General features: G+C 42.8%; 1 protein-coding gene across 2 annotated transcripts in view; it reads right to left on the reverse strand.

Annotated features, from left to right (window-relative positions):
* The window catches only part of MTM1 (myotubularin 1), a 39,731-nt gene that overhangs the window by 19,057 nt on the left and 1,870 nt on the right, over positions 1-18,804 (reverse strand). Inside the window, exons 2-6 of one of the 2 annotated variants that reach the window (XM_081179024.1) lie at positions 8,142-8,223; positions 7,738-7,810; positions 5,034-5,128; positions 2,747-2,857; positions 885-986 (exon numbers count right to left, since the gene is read on the reverse strand). In XM_081179024.1, the coding sequence (XP_081035150.1) occupies positions 885-986; positions 2,747-2,857; positions 5,034-5,128; positions 7,738-7,810; positions 8,142-8,223 (463 nt within the window). Of the gene's footprint in view, positions 1-884; positions 987-2,746; positions 2,858-5,033; positions 5,129-7,737; positions 7,831-8,141; positions 8,224-18,804 lie in introns of those variants that run through there. The other variant, XM_081179023.1, reaches the window with a different exon arrangement.

The raw sequence follows: 18,804 nt of genomic DNA on the forward strand, positions 1-18,804 counted from the left end.
GATCTTAAGAATGAAACTATTGATCATATAAGTAGGGCCTTGAAACAAGATGCAGCAATGTGGAAATGAACCACAAGCCAGGGTCTGGAGCGCACAGTGCACCAGGGTCATGCCTCATTTCCTGGCAGCATGGCAGCAGCAAGAATGGAGAGCAAAGAATTTCAGCAGCTTGCCATAGGACACTATGTTCAACTTTAAACCATTGCTCTTTTCACCTAGGGGCTCAGTGTGATGTGTGAACCAGGCTAAGAAAAATTGGCCCTCTGTGTGGTTATTTTGTATACATTTCACAAGATAACATCTTCCAAATCTCAGGGTCTTTTAGTCCCTGTTCACCAGCTTTTCCCATTTTATTCATGTATATGTATCACTCAACTTGGGATAATATTCCATGTTTCTGATGAAGAGGGTCCATGAAAATGAATGTCTCAAGAATCTTATTTGCATCCTTCCTTTCAACCAAGGAGCTCAAGGTAAATTGTACTCCTCATGATCATTTCATCCTCCCAAAAACTCTGAGGCGGATGCACAGTGACTGGCTCATGGTCACTTAGCAAGCTTCACGGCCAAATTGGGATTTGAACTCCGGTCTCTCAAGGTCCTTGTCCTACTCCACCAAATTAGCCAGCAGCCTTTAAGATGGCACAGGAGTTTACCGAAGTTCACATATATATGTGTGTCTAAAATAATACATTCTCCTGCATTAGATTATGGAACATTATGACTGCATTCTAAGACAAACTTACTTGGAAATAAATCCTATATAACTCAGTGGGATTTTCTTCTGAGTACATGTGGTTAGGTACAGATAGCAAGACTCAGACTATTATTTTAAAAACACTTTCATTTAAAAAAATTAAAAATGTAGTTTAGGAACAACTTACCGAGTTATATGACTGTGGAAAAGCACATTTGGTCAGGACCTCAAATATATCTCTTCTGCTGTGACCTTCTTGTTTCAATGCAAAGCGTAAATTTCTCATATCCTAAAATTTAAATCAGAAAATTTAAAATTTAAAAACACAAAGTGAACACAAAGAGATGAGCAGACAAGTCCACGCATTCCAGACAAATCTATGCATTCCAAGTGCCTCCTCTCTATTTGTTCATTTGGTTTAGTCCTTCTGAACAGTCTCAGTCAAATATTGTGGTTTAACTAGTTTGTGGATGAGGCATCTTGTGAATATGTGGGGGGGGGGGCAAATCATAAGACATTTATCAAATTTCAAGGACTGGTCTTTTATAGTAGCAGGCTAACAGAATCCATTATGCTTTAAGTTTCTGAAATCAACTGACACCGGTGATATAAATAAAGTACTTTGATCCCTTTCCTAGAGCAAGGGAACATAGTTTAGTGGTTCAGCACTTGCTTTGTATGGAATAGGTCCCAAGTTCAATCCTGAGGAAAGACACAACGTACAGTAGGCAATATTGATGGACCTATGGTCTCACTCAGTAGAGGGTAGCTTCCTATGCCCCAGGTATCTTTTTAAAATTATAATTAAAAAATAGATGGTTGATAACTAGATGAACAGAGCAGTACTGCAGTCCCATCTCAACGATCCTGTCAGCCTGAACACCCATAGTGAAACAGTGATGCAATTTTATTATGCCCATTCAGCCAGGATTTCCTGCTTCATCTCTATCTTGCCAACATGTCTCCCATCCACAAATTGCCAGCTCCATCTGCAAAGCTGCAGAAGGAGACAAGCCAGTTTCAACAAATTACTACACTCCAAAATCCCAGGCATCAGCCTTCCTTAGGCAGCTCCTTGCTATGAGTGAGGAAGACTCACTTGAGTGTTTCAGCATAGCTTTGTGGAACAGAGCATGTGAAGTAGGAATACCTTCTCCCTTATGTTCCCAAGATCCTAGGGATAGGCTCTTTTTGGTGAAGGCAGGAAGAAAGAAACAAGGACTTTTCTGCAGAGGCACCTTCCTTGCAGAAATCCTTGCCTAAGGAAGTCCCATCAGACTCACTCACTTCAGTTTTTTACTGGCCTCGGATTGATTTCACTCCTATCTTGCGTTTATCTTGGATACTTTATTTATCTTATTTAACCAAAGTTATGCACCACTTATTAGAGAAGAAGACCTAATCGGTTTACAAAGGACAATCTAAAAGACTCATCAAAATTAAATAAGAAACGAATGTATTAAGAACAAGTTGCTTTTACATGAACTTGTATTTTTCTTATACTGCGGTATAATACTTAGCCTATGTACTATACAAACATATGTTGCACATTGTATTCAACACTCCACTTTAACATACAATACAAGGAGAGATGGTATAATAGGCCCCACTCCACCATCTACTGCTGGGAGGCCAGCTCTATTTGGCTCCTCTCCTTCCCGAACTACTTACATTCTAATGGATCATTATAGAAACTATGATGCAAGAAGGAATCAGGCTTGAGTTTGCTTGCCTTCACCTTCCTTTCACATTGCTTTTTCCTTATAGACTACAGGCTTATGACAGCAGGGACTGTCCCGCTTTTACTGATCTTCTGTAAGCCACTATGGGAGCCTAGTTAGCTGGAGAGCAGGAGAGTAATGCTTTTATTACACAAGCCTTGAAACCTGCCTTCAGAGCCCTGGCAGGTCACACATTTTAAATCAAAACTACTGCAAGAACATATTATTGTATTCAAAATTTAGGAATCAACAAAATAAGATGTGCTATTGCCTAAAAGAACAAAAATGACTACTATTTCAAACGGCAAAGGATTGCTCTGAATCTTACCTTGCAAGTAATATCTAGCCCATAGGAATTCTCTCCTCTGCTGGAAGCGCCTCCCATTTTCTCAATCCTTGAAATGACGCCCAAAGGGACATCCACTATTACCACTGGATCCTAGTTAGATAAATGATAAAGCAGATTATTTTTAACATGCCACATTAATTTTTTTAAGCAAAACATGTCTATCTTTCAAATATTTCACTGTCACACAGATGAAATTGTGTGACATTGATTTGATGGCAACTGCATTCACATGATGAACAGCGTGCTAACTGTATTTTTCCATGTATAAGACGACCTTTTTCTGATTTTTTTGGGTGATAATTTGAGGATCATCTTATACATTGTGATAAATTGTAATAAATAAATTTTGTGATAAATTGAGGGACGTCTTATACATATGCTAAGTAAACAAGGGCTGGTGCTGCAGCAGCAGCAGGGAAATGTCAGAGAGGAGGCTGCTTACTTGCTCTTCCCAGCTTAGGAAGTGCCGGTATGCAGGGTATTACGGCACCAGTTCCGTCAGTCAGAGCAGGGGATCGTCAAAAAGCTGCTCAATAGCTCAGCGAACTTACAAAAGAAGCACAACTGTTGAGGGCTCCCAAAAATATGGGTTGTCTTATACATGGGGTCGTGTTATACACAGAAAAATACGGTAATTTGCCAGTCAGACTAGTAGCGCTTGTAAAAGGTAAAGGACCCCTGGATGGTTAAATCCAGTCAAACTTGACTATGGTTAAGTCCAGTCAAACTCCCTCACTTCAGGCTAAGGAAGCCGGTGTTTGTCCGCAGACAACTTTGCGGGTCATGTGGCCAGCATGACTAAACCGCTCCTGGCACAACAGGACACCGCGATGAGTGCCAGAGTGCACGGAAATGCCATTTACCTTCCCGCCGCTGCGGTACCTATTTATATACTTGCACTGACGTGCTTTTGAACTGCTAGATTGGCAGGAGCTGGGACAGAGCAACAGGATCTCACCTCGTCGCTTGGACTCAAATCAGCAACCTTCTGATCAGCAAGCCCAAGAGACTCAGTGGATTAGACCATGATGCCACCACTCAATGCAAATGTAGTATGTATGAGAGGTGGGGGGGGGGGCAGATTTAAGTTTTTCCTATATAACAAACTCAGCAATGCTGCCAGGAAGTCACCTCCAAGCCGTCGCTGCCACCACCACATCCTCTCTCTGTCACACTCTTCAGTTACAATACAATGAAAAAAAAGACTCCTGGGTGAATGAAATACAAAAGTGTATCTCAAAGATAACTGAACAAACTACTGCAAGCATCTATTGTTAATCTCATATCAATTGAGTTTGGCGACCTAGTTTCAATTGCAGGTGTTTTGACAGAACTGTGAAGTGAGGCAAATTCTCTCTCTCTCTCTCTCTCTCTCTCTCTCTCTCTCTCTCTCTCTCACACACACACACACACACACACACACACACACACACAATCTTGGAGCAAGTCTTTTTGTCTCACTGTCAGCTGAAGAGGTCATAAAAACAGAGGCGACAGATAAAAGAGCCTGCTTGGGTCAGGGAGGCTCAAGCCACACAGCTCCTCTACCCGAAGTCTCTGGAGCATCACCAGGTTGGTACACCCATCTTGGAGATTTAAAATGTTTTTCAGAGTCAGCTGCTTAGCTCTATGTAAGTTCTAGCGGGTGGCACTGTGGTCTAAACAACTGAGCCTCTTGGGCTTGCAGATCAGAAGGTTGGCAGTTTGAGACCGCATGACGGGGTGAGCTCCCATTGCTCTGTCCCATCTCTGCCAACCTAGCAGTTTGAAAGCACACCAGTGCAAGTAGATAAATAGGTACCGGTGGTAAGGTAAATGGTGTTTCTGTGAGTTCTGGTTTCCGTCACGGTGTTCCGTTGTTTAGTCATGCAGGCCACATGACCCAGAAAGCTGTCTGTGGACAAACGCTGGCTCCCTCGGCCTGAAAGTGAGATGAGTCCCACACCCCATAGTCACTTTTGACTGGACTTAACTGTCCAAGGATCCTTTACCTTACTAGCTAGTGTCTAAGGCATGGACTAAAAATAGGTTTAAGTAAAAAAGCACCCTCTGAAGAATCCCCTTTTGCTTTCTGAGCTGTAGAACGTGAGGGTAAAGTGGTGTTTGCTTCACATTGCATCTGAGCAATATAAGCTGGGCAAATTCATAATTGTAAATCAGGCAAATTCAACATGGCAAACTGCAACTATAATCAAATTTAAACCAGCAGATAAGCCACTTTAACCAATCCCTTACATCCCACGATATGCTGCTATAGAGTATTTACCGATTCCACACTTCTCAAGTACAGCCTGTAGTTTGTTATGTATAGTCTTCCTTTAACAGGTCCATTAAATGGGCACATGTAAATGACTTCCTTGTCTGTGGAAGCAACAGTAGTTATACATTTAAAATATTGCAACACAGTCAAAAATCATATTTATTTCTTTGGGATGAAACAGCAAGGATTTGCTTTCAATTCAGATAAGTGGCAGAGCTTGCTTATACCAATATGCCATACCTCTTTAAAGCAGGAAATTGAAAATAGGAACACAGGAAACTGCCTTGAACTTAATCAGACCAGCTTATTATCAACTACAGGCTGGAGTCTCTGTCAGTCCTGCCTAGAGATACCAAAGATTGAACCCAAGACCTTCTGCATTCAAAGCAGAAGCCACTGAGCTTTGACACTTTCCAAAACACCAGACAAGAAGGAAATAACCACCTAAATAGCTCCAGGTGCCCAATAAGGCTTTGTGTTTGTGAATGCAGAAAGTTGCCATGTCCTTATTGGTCCACTCTCCAGGGTTCCAGAGAGAGACTTTTGCTAGCACTGAACCTGGGACCTTCTGCATACAAAGCACATGCAAACCCTCTCTTCCTATGAACCTACCCAGATCCTGTGATCATAATCTGATGCCTTTCTTCCTGTGCCTCCTCCACGGGAGGTCCAGTGGTGGCAACAAGAGAATAGGCCTTTTCTGCAGTGTCTCCCTGTTTGAGGAATGCCCTCCCTGGGGAGGCTCACCTGGTGCCTTCATTATACACCTTTAGGTGCCAAACAAAAATGTTCCTTTTCAACCAGGCTTTGGGCTGACTAACATCCTGCATACTTTAAAATGTGTTTGTCTGCTGGGGGAGGAGGTGTCAGTCTTTTGTTCTGTTCCTCTTTCTATTATGTATTTCATGTTTTGATCTTGTATTTTTATGCTGTGAGCCACCATAAGATGAAAATAAATTTAACAAATAATAAATGCTCTACTGCCGTGTTATGCCCCTTGCCATAATATTCCTATCTATATTATTTTCAAAAAAGAGGTAATCCAAAAAAAGGAACAGGTAAGTACAGCGCTTTCATACTGCTGAAGAATTTTTTAAAATCTCTCCATACCCTTCCCATGAGCAATCCATATCTCCATAGTACTCTTGAGCAGCTTTTGGCACATGAGCAGCCTTCCTCTACCCTAAACACTGTAATACATGAGTTTTGAAGCTCACAGGATTTTCAAAAGCAGGATCTGTGAAGTTCCACAGGCAGTGTTCAAAACTCCCTGTTTTAGGCGCATTTTGCAAAAGGGAATTTCATTAGCGCAAGCAGTTTCTGAGCTCTGGGCGCAATACTGCACCTAAGATTTCAGATTAAAACTGCCACTGCTGAAAGGAAAGGAGGACCTTTTTCTGCCTCCCCACTTCCAGCTACTCTCTGAAGACTGGAGAAGAGAGCCTCTTAAGAATATTAGAGAGGTGGGCAAGGGAAGGGCTAGACCATGTGAAAAATGAACATAATATTTCAGCTGCCGTTCATTCATTTTCAGCTTTGTATTCTTGTTCCAAAAAAGTGCGCCTAGACATTCCATTGTTGCGCCCATTACCTAGGATTAAGGTGCCATTTAGTTCCTAGCTTTCATATCTCAGTTTCTAACACTGTCCACAGGACAATCCAAATGGCTGAAAGTGCCCCTAGTGTAACTTGGAACCCATCCTGACTATGTTAAATGGACATTAGCAGCTGCACCAAGTGATAACTTGCACAAGAGAAAACAGCCACCACCGTCCAATTATGATAGGATTATTTCTGAAAGTATTGTCTATCAGGCATAGATGGGCATTGCTTTATGATACCAGCATTGAATATTGGCTCCTGCTAGGTCTTTTTAATGCCTGGCTGTGGTTGAATGGACAGCTACCAGCACATGTCCAATTGGTCAAGTTACAGTTAGTGACTTGAACTCCATACAGATTTATGTTTATTATTATTCTGCATTATACAGAACCAGGAGCCACTGTTGACAACTTGAGAGAGCAAGAAGGACCAGAAGATTTGGGGGTGTAGGGAGAATATAGCAGTGGACACAGGGGAATGGTTCTTAGCTCAGAAGCAGAGCATCTGCTTTGCATGAAAAAGGTCCCCAGTTCAATCCCTCCAGGCATCTCTATGTAGGGCTGAGTGAGATCCCATCTGAAACCCTAGAGAGCTACTGCCAGTTAGTGAAGGCAACAATGAGCTAAATGGTCCCTCAAAGGCATCAGTGATCAAGCAGGGATATAAGGGATCAGGCATTGTGGACCCAAGTTGTTAAGGGCTTTGCAAATTAATACAAGAACCTTTAACCTGGTCCAGTAGTGTAGGGGCAAGCAGTACAAGCTCTTAAGCACTGGAGTTATGTGCTGGAGACAGTCTGTCCCTAGTAGCAGTCTAATCACAGCATCATGCTCATTTTTGTTTTTCAGCTGAAAATACCTCACTTGCACTCACACTTCCACCCTACAAGCTAGATGCTCTTTTATAAAAAAACAATAATACTCAGATAATACAATAAAGGACAGCCTAGATTCTTCCGAAAGTGCTAGCTCTTGACACAGTGGAGTTTATTTTAGTGGGGGACGCTAAAATATATTATCCTCCACTTGCCCTGTTCATGGATCTTCTTGCACATTTGAACTGGCTCTTGGGAAATTGATTATGCACAACGGTTGGTCTGTGTTTTTACCTGTCCCTCTGGTTTCCCCTGGTAGGCGAGGTATTTCTTCATTGCGTTCCCAGTTAGTTCCATCTTTCATAGGCTAAGGGGAAAATAATATCAAAAGAAGAACTAGTTAGATCATGCAGTTTTACCATGGCCCTGCACCTGCAAACTTCATATCAGAAGAGGAAGCTGAGAAATTACAGAGCTCTAGTACACGCTTGGTGTTCTCTATCTTTCCTTTCAGGTATTAAGTTTTAAGAGAAACAGACGTTACAAACCTAAAGATGTTAGGAACAATCCAGGTCCTCAAGCACAAAACTAATGACAGCTAAAGGCTTCAGAAATAGATGTCCAGAAATATTATTGATATATATAAAAAATAAAAAAATAAAAAGAGAAAGACAATTTAAACCAGAAAATATACTTGCCTTTTTAACCGAGGAGCCCTCGAAGGAATTTGAGTTACATCTAGGGGTTGATGAGGACGCCATGCTGGGGGGGGGAGGGGATCTGTTAAGAAAGAACGCATACACTATGTAAAATTTAGCTGGATTGCATACATTATTATATTCCAATGCAACACTTTCAAGGGTGGGGGGGAAAGATCATTTCAATAAATGCCTCCACTTTTACTCATTATAATCACAATACTGGATGGCTTCCAAAGATCTCACGTGCTAGTACACTAAAAGTTTTTTGGAAAGTGAATTAAAACATTAAAAGTGGTTCCAACAATGGTAGCCAGCCAAGCCAACAGAATACTTAAATAGCAGAAGTTTCCATTTGGGGTTGAGTGTTGGTGGAAATCAGTTTTAAAAAAAAAAAGTTAGCCGCTTTCACCAATCCATTTTAGCAAGATTGAACACACCCACAGAAGACAAAAACAGTAGTAAACTTCCGGTGTTAATTCCTGAAGTGAAGTAGTTATAAGATGGGTGCTTGCACCTCCTTGATGGGACTCCTTTAAATTGCTGTGCTAGTTTTAATTAATAGCAAGTGCATTGGTGGATTTTGGATTGAGGTGGGAGAGGTTGAAGTTCTCCTCCCAAAACAAACATTTCAAGTCAAAACGGAAGCTGGCCAGCATGTGCAAGTCTACACTTTTTAAAGATCTGACTCCACCCAGCTCCTAGCCACAATTGGTCAAGCTACAGGGCAGGGCCAATTCTTATTTCCTTCAATCCAATTCCTGCGTAGCAGCAGCAGCGGGCTTTAAGCTTTCCAGCCAGGTGCTTACCATTGCATGCACGCACATTTCACAAGGGCTCTTCTGAGCTGCCCTCACCATCCACCTGAATCTAAGAGAACAAGGGAGGTGGGAGTGTATTTATTTGACCTGCACCAGAACCAGGGACTCAAACCAGCCAGGAAGACAGCTTGCCGTAGTTTTTATCACCTCTGCATGTGGTGAACGCATCTGCTCAAGTCTGCCCTGAGTCGCCTGGCGGCTTACTGTAACAACTTCAATGTGAGTTGCGGCACCTATTTTTCGGGGTGGTGATGTTGGGAAGCACTGAATATACGGTTGCTAAGACAGCAAATTTTGGGAGCTCTCTGATTCCTCAAGAAGCAACATGATCTGGCTAATAATAATAATAATAATAATAATAATAATTTATTATATGTACCCCCGCTCATATGGTTGATGGCAGAACACTGATGGCAGAAAGTGAGGAGGAATTACAGAACCTTTTAATGAGGGTGAAAGAAGAAAGTGCAAAATATGGTTTGAAGCTCAACATCAAAAAACCAAAGATCATGGCCACTGGTCCCATCACCTCCTAGCAAATAGAAGGGGAAGAAATAGAGGAGGTGAGAGATTTTACTTTCTTGGGCTCCATGATCACTGCAGATGGTGACAGCAGCCCCGAAATTAAAAGACGCCTGCTTCTTGGGAGAAAAGCAATGACAAACCTAGACAGCATCTTAAAAAGCAGAGACATAACCTTGCCAAAAAAGGTCCGTATAGTTAAAGCTATGGTTTTCCCACTAGTGATGTATGGAAGTGAGAGCGGGACCATAAAGAAGGCTGATCGCCGAAGAATTGATGCTTTTGAATTATGGTGCTGGAGGAGACTTTTGAGAGTCCCATGGACTGCAAGAAGATCAAACCTCTCCATTCTGAAGGAAATCAGCTCTGAGTGCTCACCGGAAGGACAGATCCTGAAGCCGAGACTCCAATACTTTGGCCACCTCATGAGAAGAGAAGACTCCCTGGAAAAAACCCTGATGTTGGGAAAGATGGAGGGCACAAGGAGAAGAGGACAGAGGACGAGATGGTTGGATAGTGTACTCGAAGCTACCAGCATGAGTTTGACCAAACTGCGGGAGGCAGTGGAAGATAGGAGTGCCTGGCGTGCTCTGGTCCATGGGGTCACGAAGAGTTGGACACGACTAAACGACTAAACAACAACAACAACAACATCATCTGGTTGGGTTTCCCCAGCCACTCTGGGCAGCTTCCAACAAAGATTAAAAATACATTAAAATGTCAAATATTAAAATCTTCCCTAAACCGGGCTGCCTTCACATGTTTTCTAAATGTCAGGTAGTTGTTTACCTCTTTGACATGTGATGGGAGTGTGTTCCACAGGGCAGACGCCACTACTGAGAAGGCCCTCTGCCTGGTTCCCTGTAACCACACTTCTCACAGCAAGGGAACCGCCAGAAGGCCCTTGGCGCTGGACCTCAGTGTCCAGGCTGAACGATTGGGGTGAAGACGCTCCTTCAGGTATACTGGGCTGAGGCCGTTTAGGGATTTAAAGGTCAGCACCAACACTTTGAATTGTGCTTGGAAATGTACTGGGAGCCAATGTAGGTCTTTCAGGACCGGTGTTACATGGTCTCGGCTGCCGCTCCCAATCACCAGTCTAGCTGCCGCATTCTGGATTAGTTGTAGTTTCCGGGTCACCTTCAAAGGTAGCCCCACGTAGAGTACGTTACAGTATTCCAAGCGGGAGATAACTAGAGCATGCACCACTCTGGCAAGACAGTCCACGGGCAGGTAGGGTCTCAGCCTGCGTACCAGATGGAGCTGGTAGACAGCTGTCCTGGATACTGAATTGAACTGCACCTCCATGGACAGCTGTGAGTCCAAAATGACTCCCAGGCTGCGCACCTGGTCCTTCAGGGGCACAATTACCCCATTCAGGACAAGGGAGTCCTCTACACCCACCCACTCGCTGTCCCCCAAGAACAGTACTTCTATCTTGTCAGGATTCACCCTCAATTCATTAGCCACCATCCATCCTCCAACCACATCCAGGCACTCACACAGAACCTTCACTGCCTTCACTGGTTCCAGTTTAAAAGAGGTAGAGCTGGGTATCATCCGCATATTGATGTGCACCCAGCCCAAACTCCATGATGATCTCTCCCAGAGGCTGCATGTAGATGTTAAAAAGCATGGGGGAGAGGACAGAAGCCTGAGGCACCCCACAAGTGAGTTCACAGGGGTTTGAACACTCATCCCCCCCCACCACTGGTGGTTATTGAAAAAGCTCCAGAGATGTAATAACACTAACAGTAGTTAACTTACAAACCACTGTCACATTAAAACAATTATTTAACACTTGAAATGTGAAATCACAGGAAACCCAACTATCCCTGTTAAGGTATCAACACAGTAAGATAGCACTTTTATACTGCAGATGGGGTACCAATGCTGAAAGACAGTGGTTTCCTTAAGGTGGTCTTCCTTAACCTGGAGCCTTCCAGATGTTTTGGACTACAATCCCCATTATCTCTGACCATTGGGAGTTGGACTCCTACATACCTGAAAGGCACCAGGCTGCAGAACACTGGCTTAAGATGTGAGCTCATGGGGCAGACAATATTTGAACAAGAAGCTACTTAGCTCATAGCTCAAGTTTCTTAGCCACTAGGCGACACTTTGCTCTCAAAGATTCTGAATGCAATCCTACTCCCACCTACCTTGGATGGAAGCAAGCTTTATTTGAAAAAAGAAAGGGTGGGGGAGCAGCTCTTTTGAGGCTGCATGTCAAGTTACTCTCTCTTATTGTTTTATTTTGTACCACTTGCAACTTGGTAATCTGCGGTCAATTTATTGTTATTATTATAACTGCTTGCTTAATTGTTTTCATATCTGGCACGGTTCTATCTTATGTTAGGCATTCCGACAGCCCTTTTTGGTCTAAAAATGTGGGCTGCAACTGATAATACATATCTAAAATTAAACTTCTGAAGCTAAGACTACAATGCTTCAGTGGGTAGTATTTCTGCTTAAACACAGTACCTGCCTAGCAGAATAATATTTCCAAATAGCACCCTGGGAGTTTTGCCATCTTAAAAGGGGAAATTCAATATAGACGTTGCTATGTAAAAACACCCACTTTTTCTTCCCATAGAACTGATTATATGAGTTGTTTCTGGAAAGCTGCCAAAGAAAGACTGCAGCAGAACCTGAAACGGTACTCTATCCAGAGTCTTAAAATAGCAGAAACTATCCAATTGTTAAGCAGCAGTCATTGCCATTCCAGAGTTCATTTCTATTGTTTTAATCCGGTTTCCTGGAGCTGTGCATCCCTGTCTTTAGATCATCACTACTTGGGACCTCAGGAATCCCCAGAATATATATCCTTCAGCAGAAACTGCTTGCATTTCAAATAATGTACTTTATAAACTAGTCATGAAAAGATAGCTATTTACTACTACTCAGAACGTTTTTTTCTGAAACCCAAGGCTAGTAATATACCTCAAAATCTAGCTGCCAACATTTCTTAGATGCCATTTAATAAAATGTGATGCTCATGGGAAGATCCAGCTGCAGCAACGAAGCTCAAGACCTCTGTTAATTTCTTACTCATGCAGATTTGTAGCTTGCTACCTTCAGGTAAACATTTCCACGCTGACTTGCATATCACACAACACAAACATGCATCTGCTCTGGAACCCCTGTGCACTGCAGAATATTGGAGCACATTTTCTAACCAAGGGTGTACAGCCAATTCTCACGGCAGAGTCCAGGTCCACTTGGCTCAACACTGCCATGCATGGACTTCATATGCCACTTAAAAGAGGTCCAATGCTTCCCTGAAGCTGATCATTGCACGAGGAAGATTGGGAGCAGAAATCAACATGTCTCTGAAATCAGCCCCATGAAAGCTCCCAGGAGTCCCCAGGGCACAGAGTGAATACCTCAAACAGAGGCCACTGGGCAAAAAGACAGGGATTCCAAATGGGACCAAAGAGAGAGTTGGCCATATCTACAACATGCATTTCAAGCCCATTTATACCACTTTAACAGTTATGACTTACCCTTAAGAATTCTGGAAATTGTACTTTACTCCTCACAGAGCTACAATTCACAGCACCCTTACCAAACTGAAGTTTCCAGGAATTGTAGGGTGAAGCCATGTGCTTCAGATGTGTGGTGTGGATATGACCACTGACCGAAACCCCGTGCAGGAGACAGCAGGCAGAAGATAAGAGTTATAAAGAAAACAACGTTAAGGGATAAAGCCCTGCATTGCTTTGGAATTCTGGAACAAGATGTGGATCCTGAACAAAATCCAAAGTTTTCTGGAATACAAAACACCCCTGCAGGCAAATGAAATTTGTACTGCTACCAATGTGTACACTGGGACCTCTTTGTTTGTTTGGCAATGGCAAGTCGTCATCCGTCCCCCCCCCCTGAATTTGTGCCCATCTTTTTAGGATGACGATGCAGTAATGCCTCTGAAAAAACATTTACTTTGGGACTGTGACCCAGGAGCTAAATGACCCGAGGTATTATATCAATCTGTATATTTACTCAGCCGGGAATAGTTCCAACCCCACAAGCCTCCGCATGATTCCTACCAAACCTCTTGCGGAGAAAATTATATCAGTACATAAGCTAGAGATGCCAAGGAGCCTGAGGCAGGTAGACAGATGCTTCTTCTTTTAGCTCCCGTCATGTGTGGCCGTCCTTTAGGAACCAGTGCTCTTGAGAGCAGCTTGTTCAGCTGTAGATATGTCATGTTTTGGACAATTCAGAAGCATTGTAGCCACGTATTTTAATAATTCTCCAGTTTTTGCTAGCTCATTTTATCTCCATTCATGCCCCTTGGATGTTCCCTATATAGTGAAGTTGAAATGAAACTTTATAGTAAAAAAAAGGGGCGGTGGAGGAGAGTGCAAAGGCAAATGCAAAAGCGGCAACTTTCTCACTCTCCAAATTTTTGCTCTCCTACAACTAGCCTGTTTCAGAGGGATGAAGGGTATCATCAGCATATTTCAAAGTGGCTACAGAGCCTCAATGTTCTGGAAGACCTGCTCAGACCTGCTGGTAATGTTAGGCTGGCTAAGAAAATATGGCTGCCCCGGAACAACCTAGCTCAAAGGCTTATTCTTTCTTTCAAACCTAAATGCCTTCAAAACAAATGTGGGGTTGTCCAGTAGCCCAGTTTCAGTCCAGAAACCCTCTGAACTAAAAGGCTACACTGTAGTTCTCAACACCCACTACCAACAGTTTGGGGGCACAGCAGACATTTTCTGCAATCCAATGTTTGCTTCCAACCATCTGTTAGGAATCATTGACATCAATAACTTCCACCAGTAATGAATAAGTACTTGCTTTTAAAAAGTATTTTTAGTCCTTATAAACAGGCAAAGGCTTCTTTCAAGATGCAATGTTAATACGTTTTTTCAATCTAAAAACCCCCCAAATACTACAGTCAACATTTGTCTGTCTATAATAGAGCCTATACTGGCATAGAGCAGGCAGGGAGCAGTCATTTATTATAACTGAGTTATGGGAAGAAGGTAGAAAGATGACATTACTGCCTTCTTTTTAAGATGGCCTTCACATAGACAAGAGTGAAGAGACCCTTACCTCTGTAGACTCAAACCCAAGGCTTTCCTGTAATTTGGGCCTGCCTGCAAATTGGATGCTATTTATTGAAAATACACGGGGGGGGGTGGTTTGAGGGGGGAATCAGCCCGGAGCCTCTCTCAATAAGCCAACAGAAAAATTAAAAGTGATTGAGAAAAACTTCTCATACATCTAATTCAGCTATTGCTTGAAACAGTTTCACACAGAGAGAAAAGGGAATGTCCTGTCAAGCCTTAGAACCAAATCCTAAAATCAATTTTACAAAAATAGTTCCATTTCAAGCAACAGTTGAATCATAACAATTTGCAAGGCCTTTCACAATTTTGGAAGGCAATACTAAGCTGCCTCAGGAAAACATATATAAAATGAAATAAAAAATTAAGTAAAATAATAGCACACCCCAAAAGATTGCTTTAGAACAACTCCCCTTAACTGCTATTAATTTTCTGAATTTCCACCTAGAACACTACTACATTTTTATCCAGTCAAAACATTACAGAGTATCCAGTTCGTTTACGAAGAAACAACTTTCTAGAGCTAAAAATAGGCCAAAAGAAACTGAAGCTAGAATCCAAATTCACACAACTATGTTGTGTAAACTATTTCAGTACAAGGACTTAAGAGATTTTTCTTGTGCTGCCTATTTTGCAGATTCCAGTAATATTAATAAAAAGGAACTTCCTGTGTGAGAGTCTCTGCCTCACATAAATGCACACGCTCTCAAAGAGATCAAGAAACTTCAAAACTCTGGCATCCAAATGGCAAATAAAGTTGCATGGCCTCATGGGGAGACAAACGCATGCAGGAGTATACAAGACAACTACATACTCACACATGCATGAAAGTACTGTAACTTCTAATACAGATTCCATATAAAAAACAATAGTAACTGCAACCATCTCTATAACTCACTGGAAGGTAACACTATAGGGCAGCCTAAAAAAAACCCAACCCAAAACCAACCAACACCTGAAGTTTTCTTGGCTTGCTATCACAACACTGTTAAGAGTTGTGGCACTAATAAACAAAGCTGTTATAATGCAGCACCTGCAACAAGTCATCATAATTGCGGTCAGTTTCTTATTTCCAACAGTTGGCTAGATCACCTGCTTGCCCACTATAACTTTCCTGCTGCAAAGCAGCACCCCATCACAAGTGATGCTATACAATGGGGGGTGGGGGAGCTTTTTCCGCTCAAGGGCCACATTTCCTTATGGGCAACAACCTTCCAGGCGCCACCTGCCAGTAGATGAGGAGCCAAAGGCAAATGAGGCTTGAGCAATAGGTGCAACTCTTACCTTTGTACAGCAGGCAACATTCCAGCCTCTACAAAAGCCAAAGTTTTCTACACACATGAACACACAGGCACACCTCTCTCCATTCCAGCCAGGCAAAAGCATCTAAAGAGTGTACAGAACAGGGACAGTGAAGAGTGTGGCTTGGGGAGTAGGAATGCTCTGGAAAGAGCCCCAAGGGCCAAACAAACAGCCTTGAAGGGCCACATCTGACTCCTGGACCAGAGGTCTGCATGTAATTACTGCAGGTTCTCCCAGTTCATTACTGGAGGAGGAAGAACTGTGCCTACTGAGTTCCTGAACGGATACTACAGGGGAGGAGAAGGGTCACAGAGCCTCTGCAGGCCTGCGAACCAGCCAAGACCAAAGGACTAAAGAGCCTAAAGAAGCAGACTTTAAATTTTTAAACTTTGATTGCCTCCTTCTTGCCTATAAGGTACCATTCCTATAATATATGACTGAGAACATATGGAACTGGGCAGAGGCCCTTCTCGGTACTGGTGCCCACCCTGTGGAATGCTCTCTTACCAGATGTAAAGGAAATGAGTAACTATATAACTATATAACTATAACTATATAACTATATAACCTTTAGAAGACATCTGAAGGCAGCCCTGTATAGGGAAGTTTTTTAATGTTTAATGTGTTACTATGTTTCTATATACAGTGGTACCTCGGGTTACATACACTTCAGGTTACAGACTCCACTAACCCAGAAATAGTACCTCAGGATGAGAACAGAAATCATGCTCTGCCGGCACAGCGACAGCAGGAGGCCCCATTAGCTAAAGTGTTGCTTCAGGCTAAGAATGGTTTCAGGTTAAGAACGGACCTCCGGAACGAATTAAGTACTTAACCGAGATACCACTGTATGCTGGAAGCCTCCCCGAGTGGCTGGGCAACCCAGTCAAATGTGGAGGTACAAATAATAAATTATTATTACAATTAATAAATTATTATTATGACTATATTCTCCAACTGATGTAAGTGTAGCCAACATGGTGACGTCAAGATTTTGTTGGACCTAAACTTCCATCAGCCCAAGCCAGCACAGTGAATGATCAGAGATGATTGCAATTGCAGGACAGCAAAATTTGGGGGGCTTCACACTTCATTTCTCTGCACCAATGACATGAGACTCATTTCAGCATTCATTTCATGAGAATGCCAAGTAGCCTAAAGATCACAGTTGGACACAAACTGAAGCAAACATGTAAACCAGCGAGCAAAGCTTAAATGCAAGATATATTTGCAAGATCATGACTTCAGTTTGGTAGCTGGGAATTAGATTACGGCTATGAAATCAACACCTATTATTTGATATATCTCCATTCAGGGATAAAAGAACATATGAAACAATACATGAGTCAGGGAAAGAATTATGTAGACAACGCAGCCCAATAAAGACGACGCCCCAAACGTAGAATGCTACAATATTCCTCAATGCTCAAAATTCAGAATACAATGCGTTCAGAAATCACCTGGCATTACATTACAATATTTCCCCGACAAGAGGCTGAACCTCTGCTGAACCTAAACAGGAAAGCCACCATACTGTGAGAAGAACTTACGCATAGCATGCTAAGAAAGAAAAGGCAAAGCTCCTGCACAAAGTCTTATTTGAATCCATCTAAAATAGGGCCAAAGTGAGGCCTTCTAAAAGCTTGTGGGAGGAAAACAACTGGAGAGATGAGGGAGTGGCAAAACACATGCTTTGTTCATGTTCAGATAAAGGGTCTGGTGACAGGTGATGGGAAAGACTAGAAACCCTGAAGAGTCATTGCCAGTCAGAGTGGACAACACTGGGATAGATCAGAGAATCCTAAAATTGTAAAGTTGGAAGTTGGTCAGGAATCTAAACCAAAGTATCCAGGACATATGGCCACCCAACCTCTGCTTAAAACCTCCAAGGAAGGAGAGTCCACCACCTTCCATTCCCCAGCCAAACAGCTCTTACCACCAGAAAAGTCTTCCTAATATTTAGTTAGAATCTCCTTTCATGTAACTTGAAGCCACTGGTTCGAGTGCTACACTCTGGAGCAGGAGAAAACAAGCTTGCTCTATCCTCCATGTGACAGCCGTTCAGATACTTGAAGATGGTGATAGTATCTCCTCTCAGTCTCCTATTTTCCAGGCTAAACATACCCAGGTTCCTCAACTGTTCCTCAAAAAGCTTGGTTTCCAAACCCTTGACCATCTTGGTTGCCCTCCCCTGAACACGTTCCAGCTTGCCAACATCCTTCTTAAACTGTAAAACCCGCCAAAAAAAAAAAAAATTGTAGCACCCAGAACTAGACAAAGTACTCCAGGTTGGGTCTGACCAAGGCAGAATAGTGTGGAAGTATTACTTCCCTTGATCAGGACACTATACCTCTGGTGATGAATAGGATTAGCTTTTTTTGCTGCTGCATCACACAGATGGGTAGGTAGTCTAACCTGCTCAAAGGCAGCTTCCTATGTTCCCAGGAGGTGAATGTCCCCTAGCAGAGGAAACAGTGAGAGTGGGAGAAAGAACAGAAGATAATCCCATCATAGGTTGAGACTGAAAGGGAAAATAACTAAGGAACTACTATTTAATACAGTGGTGCCTCGCAAGACGAAATTAATTCGTTCCGCAAGTCTCTTCATCTTGCGAGTTTTTCGTCTTGCGATGCACGGTTTCCCATAGGAATGCATTGAAAATCAATTAATGCGTTCCTAGGGAAACCGCCTTCAGACCAGGTCCGGGGACAGTCTGTCCCCGGACCTCTTCTGAAGGCTGGGGGGGGGGGTGACAAGGGCTTTTCTTCCCACCCCCAGCATTTTAAAAAACCCCGGGACAGCGGAGGACTTCTCCGCTGTCCGGGCGATCTTAAAATGCTGGCAGGCGGCATTTTAAAATCGCCCCGGGACAGCGGAGGACTTCTCCGCTGTCCGGGGCGATTTAAAAGCCCCTGGGAAGGCAGGCAGGGGGGACAAAGA

This window comes from Podarcis bocagei (assembly GCF_964188305.1).
Source record: "Podarcis bocagei genome assembly, chromosome: Z".
Lineage (NCBI taxonomy): Eukaryota > Metazoa > Chordata > Lepidosauria > Squamata > Lacertidae > Podarcis > Podarcis bocagei.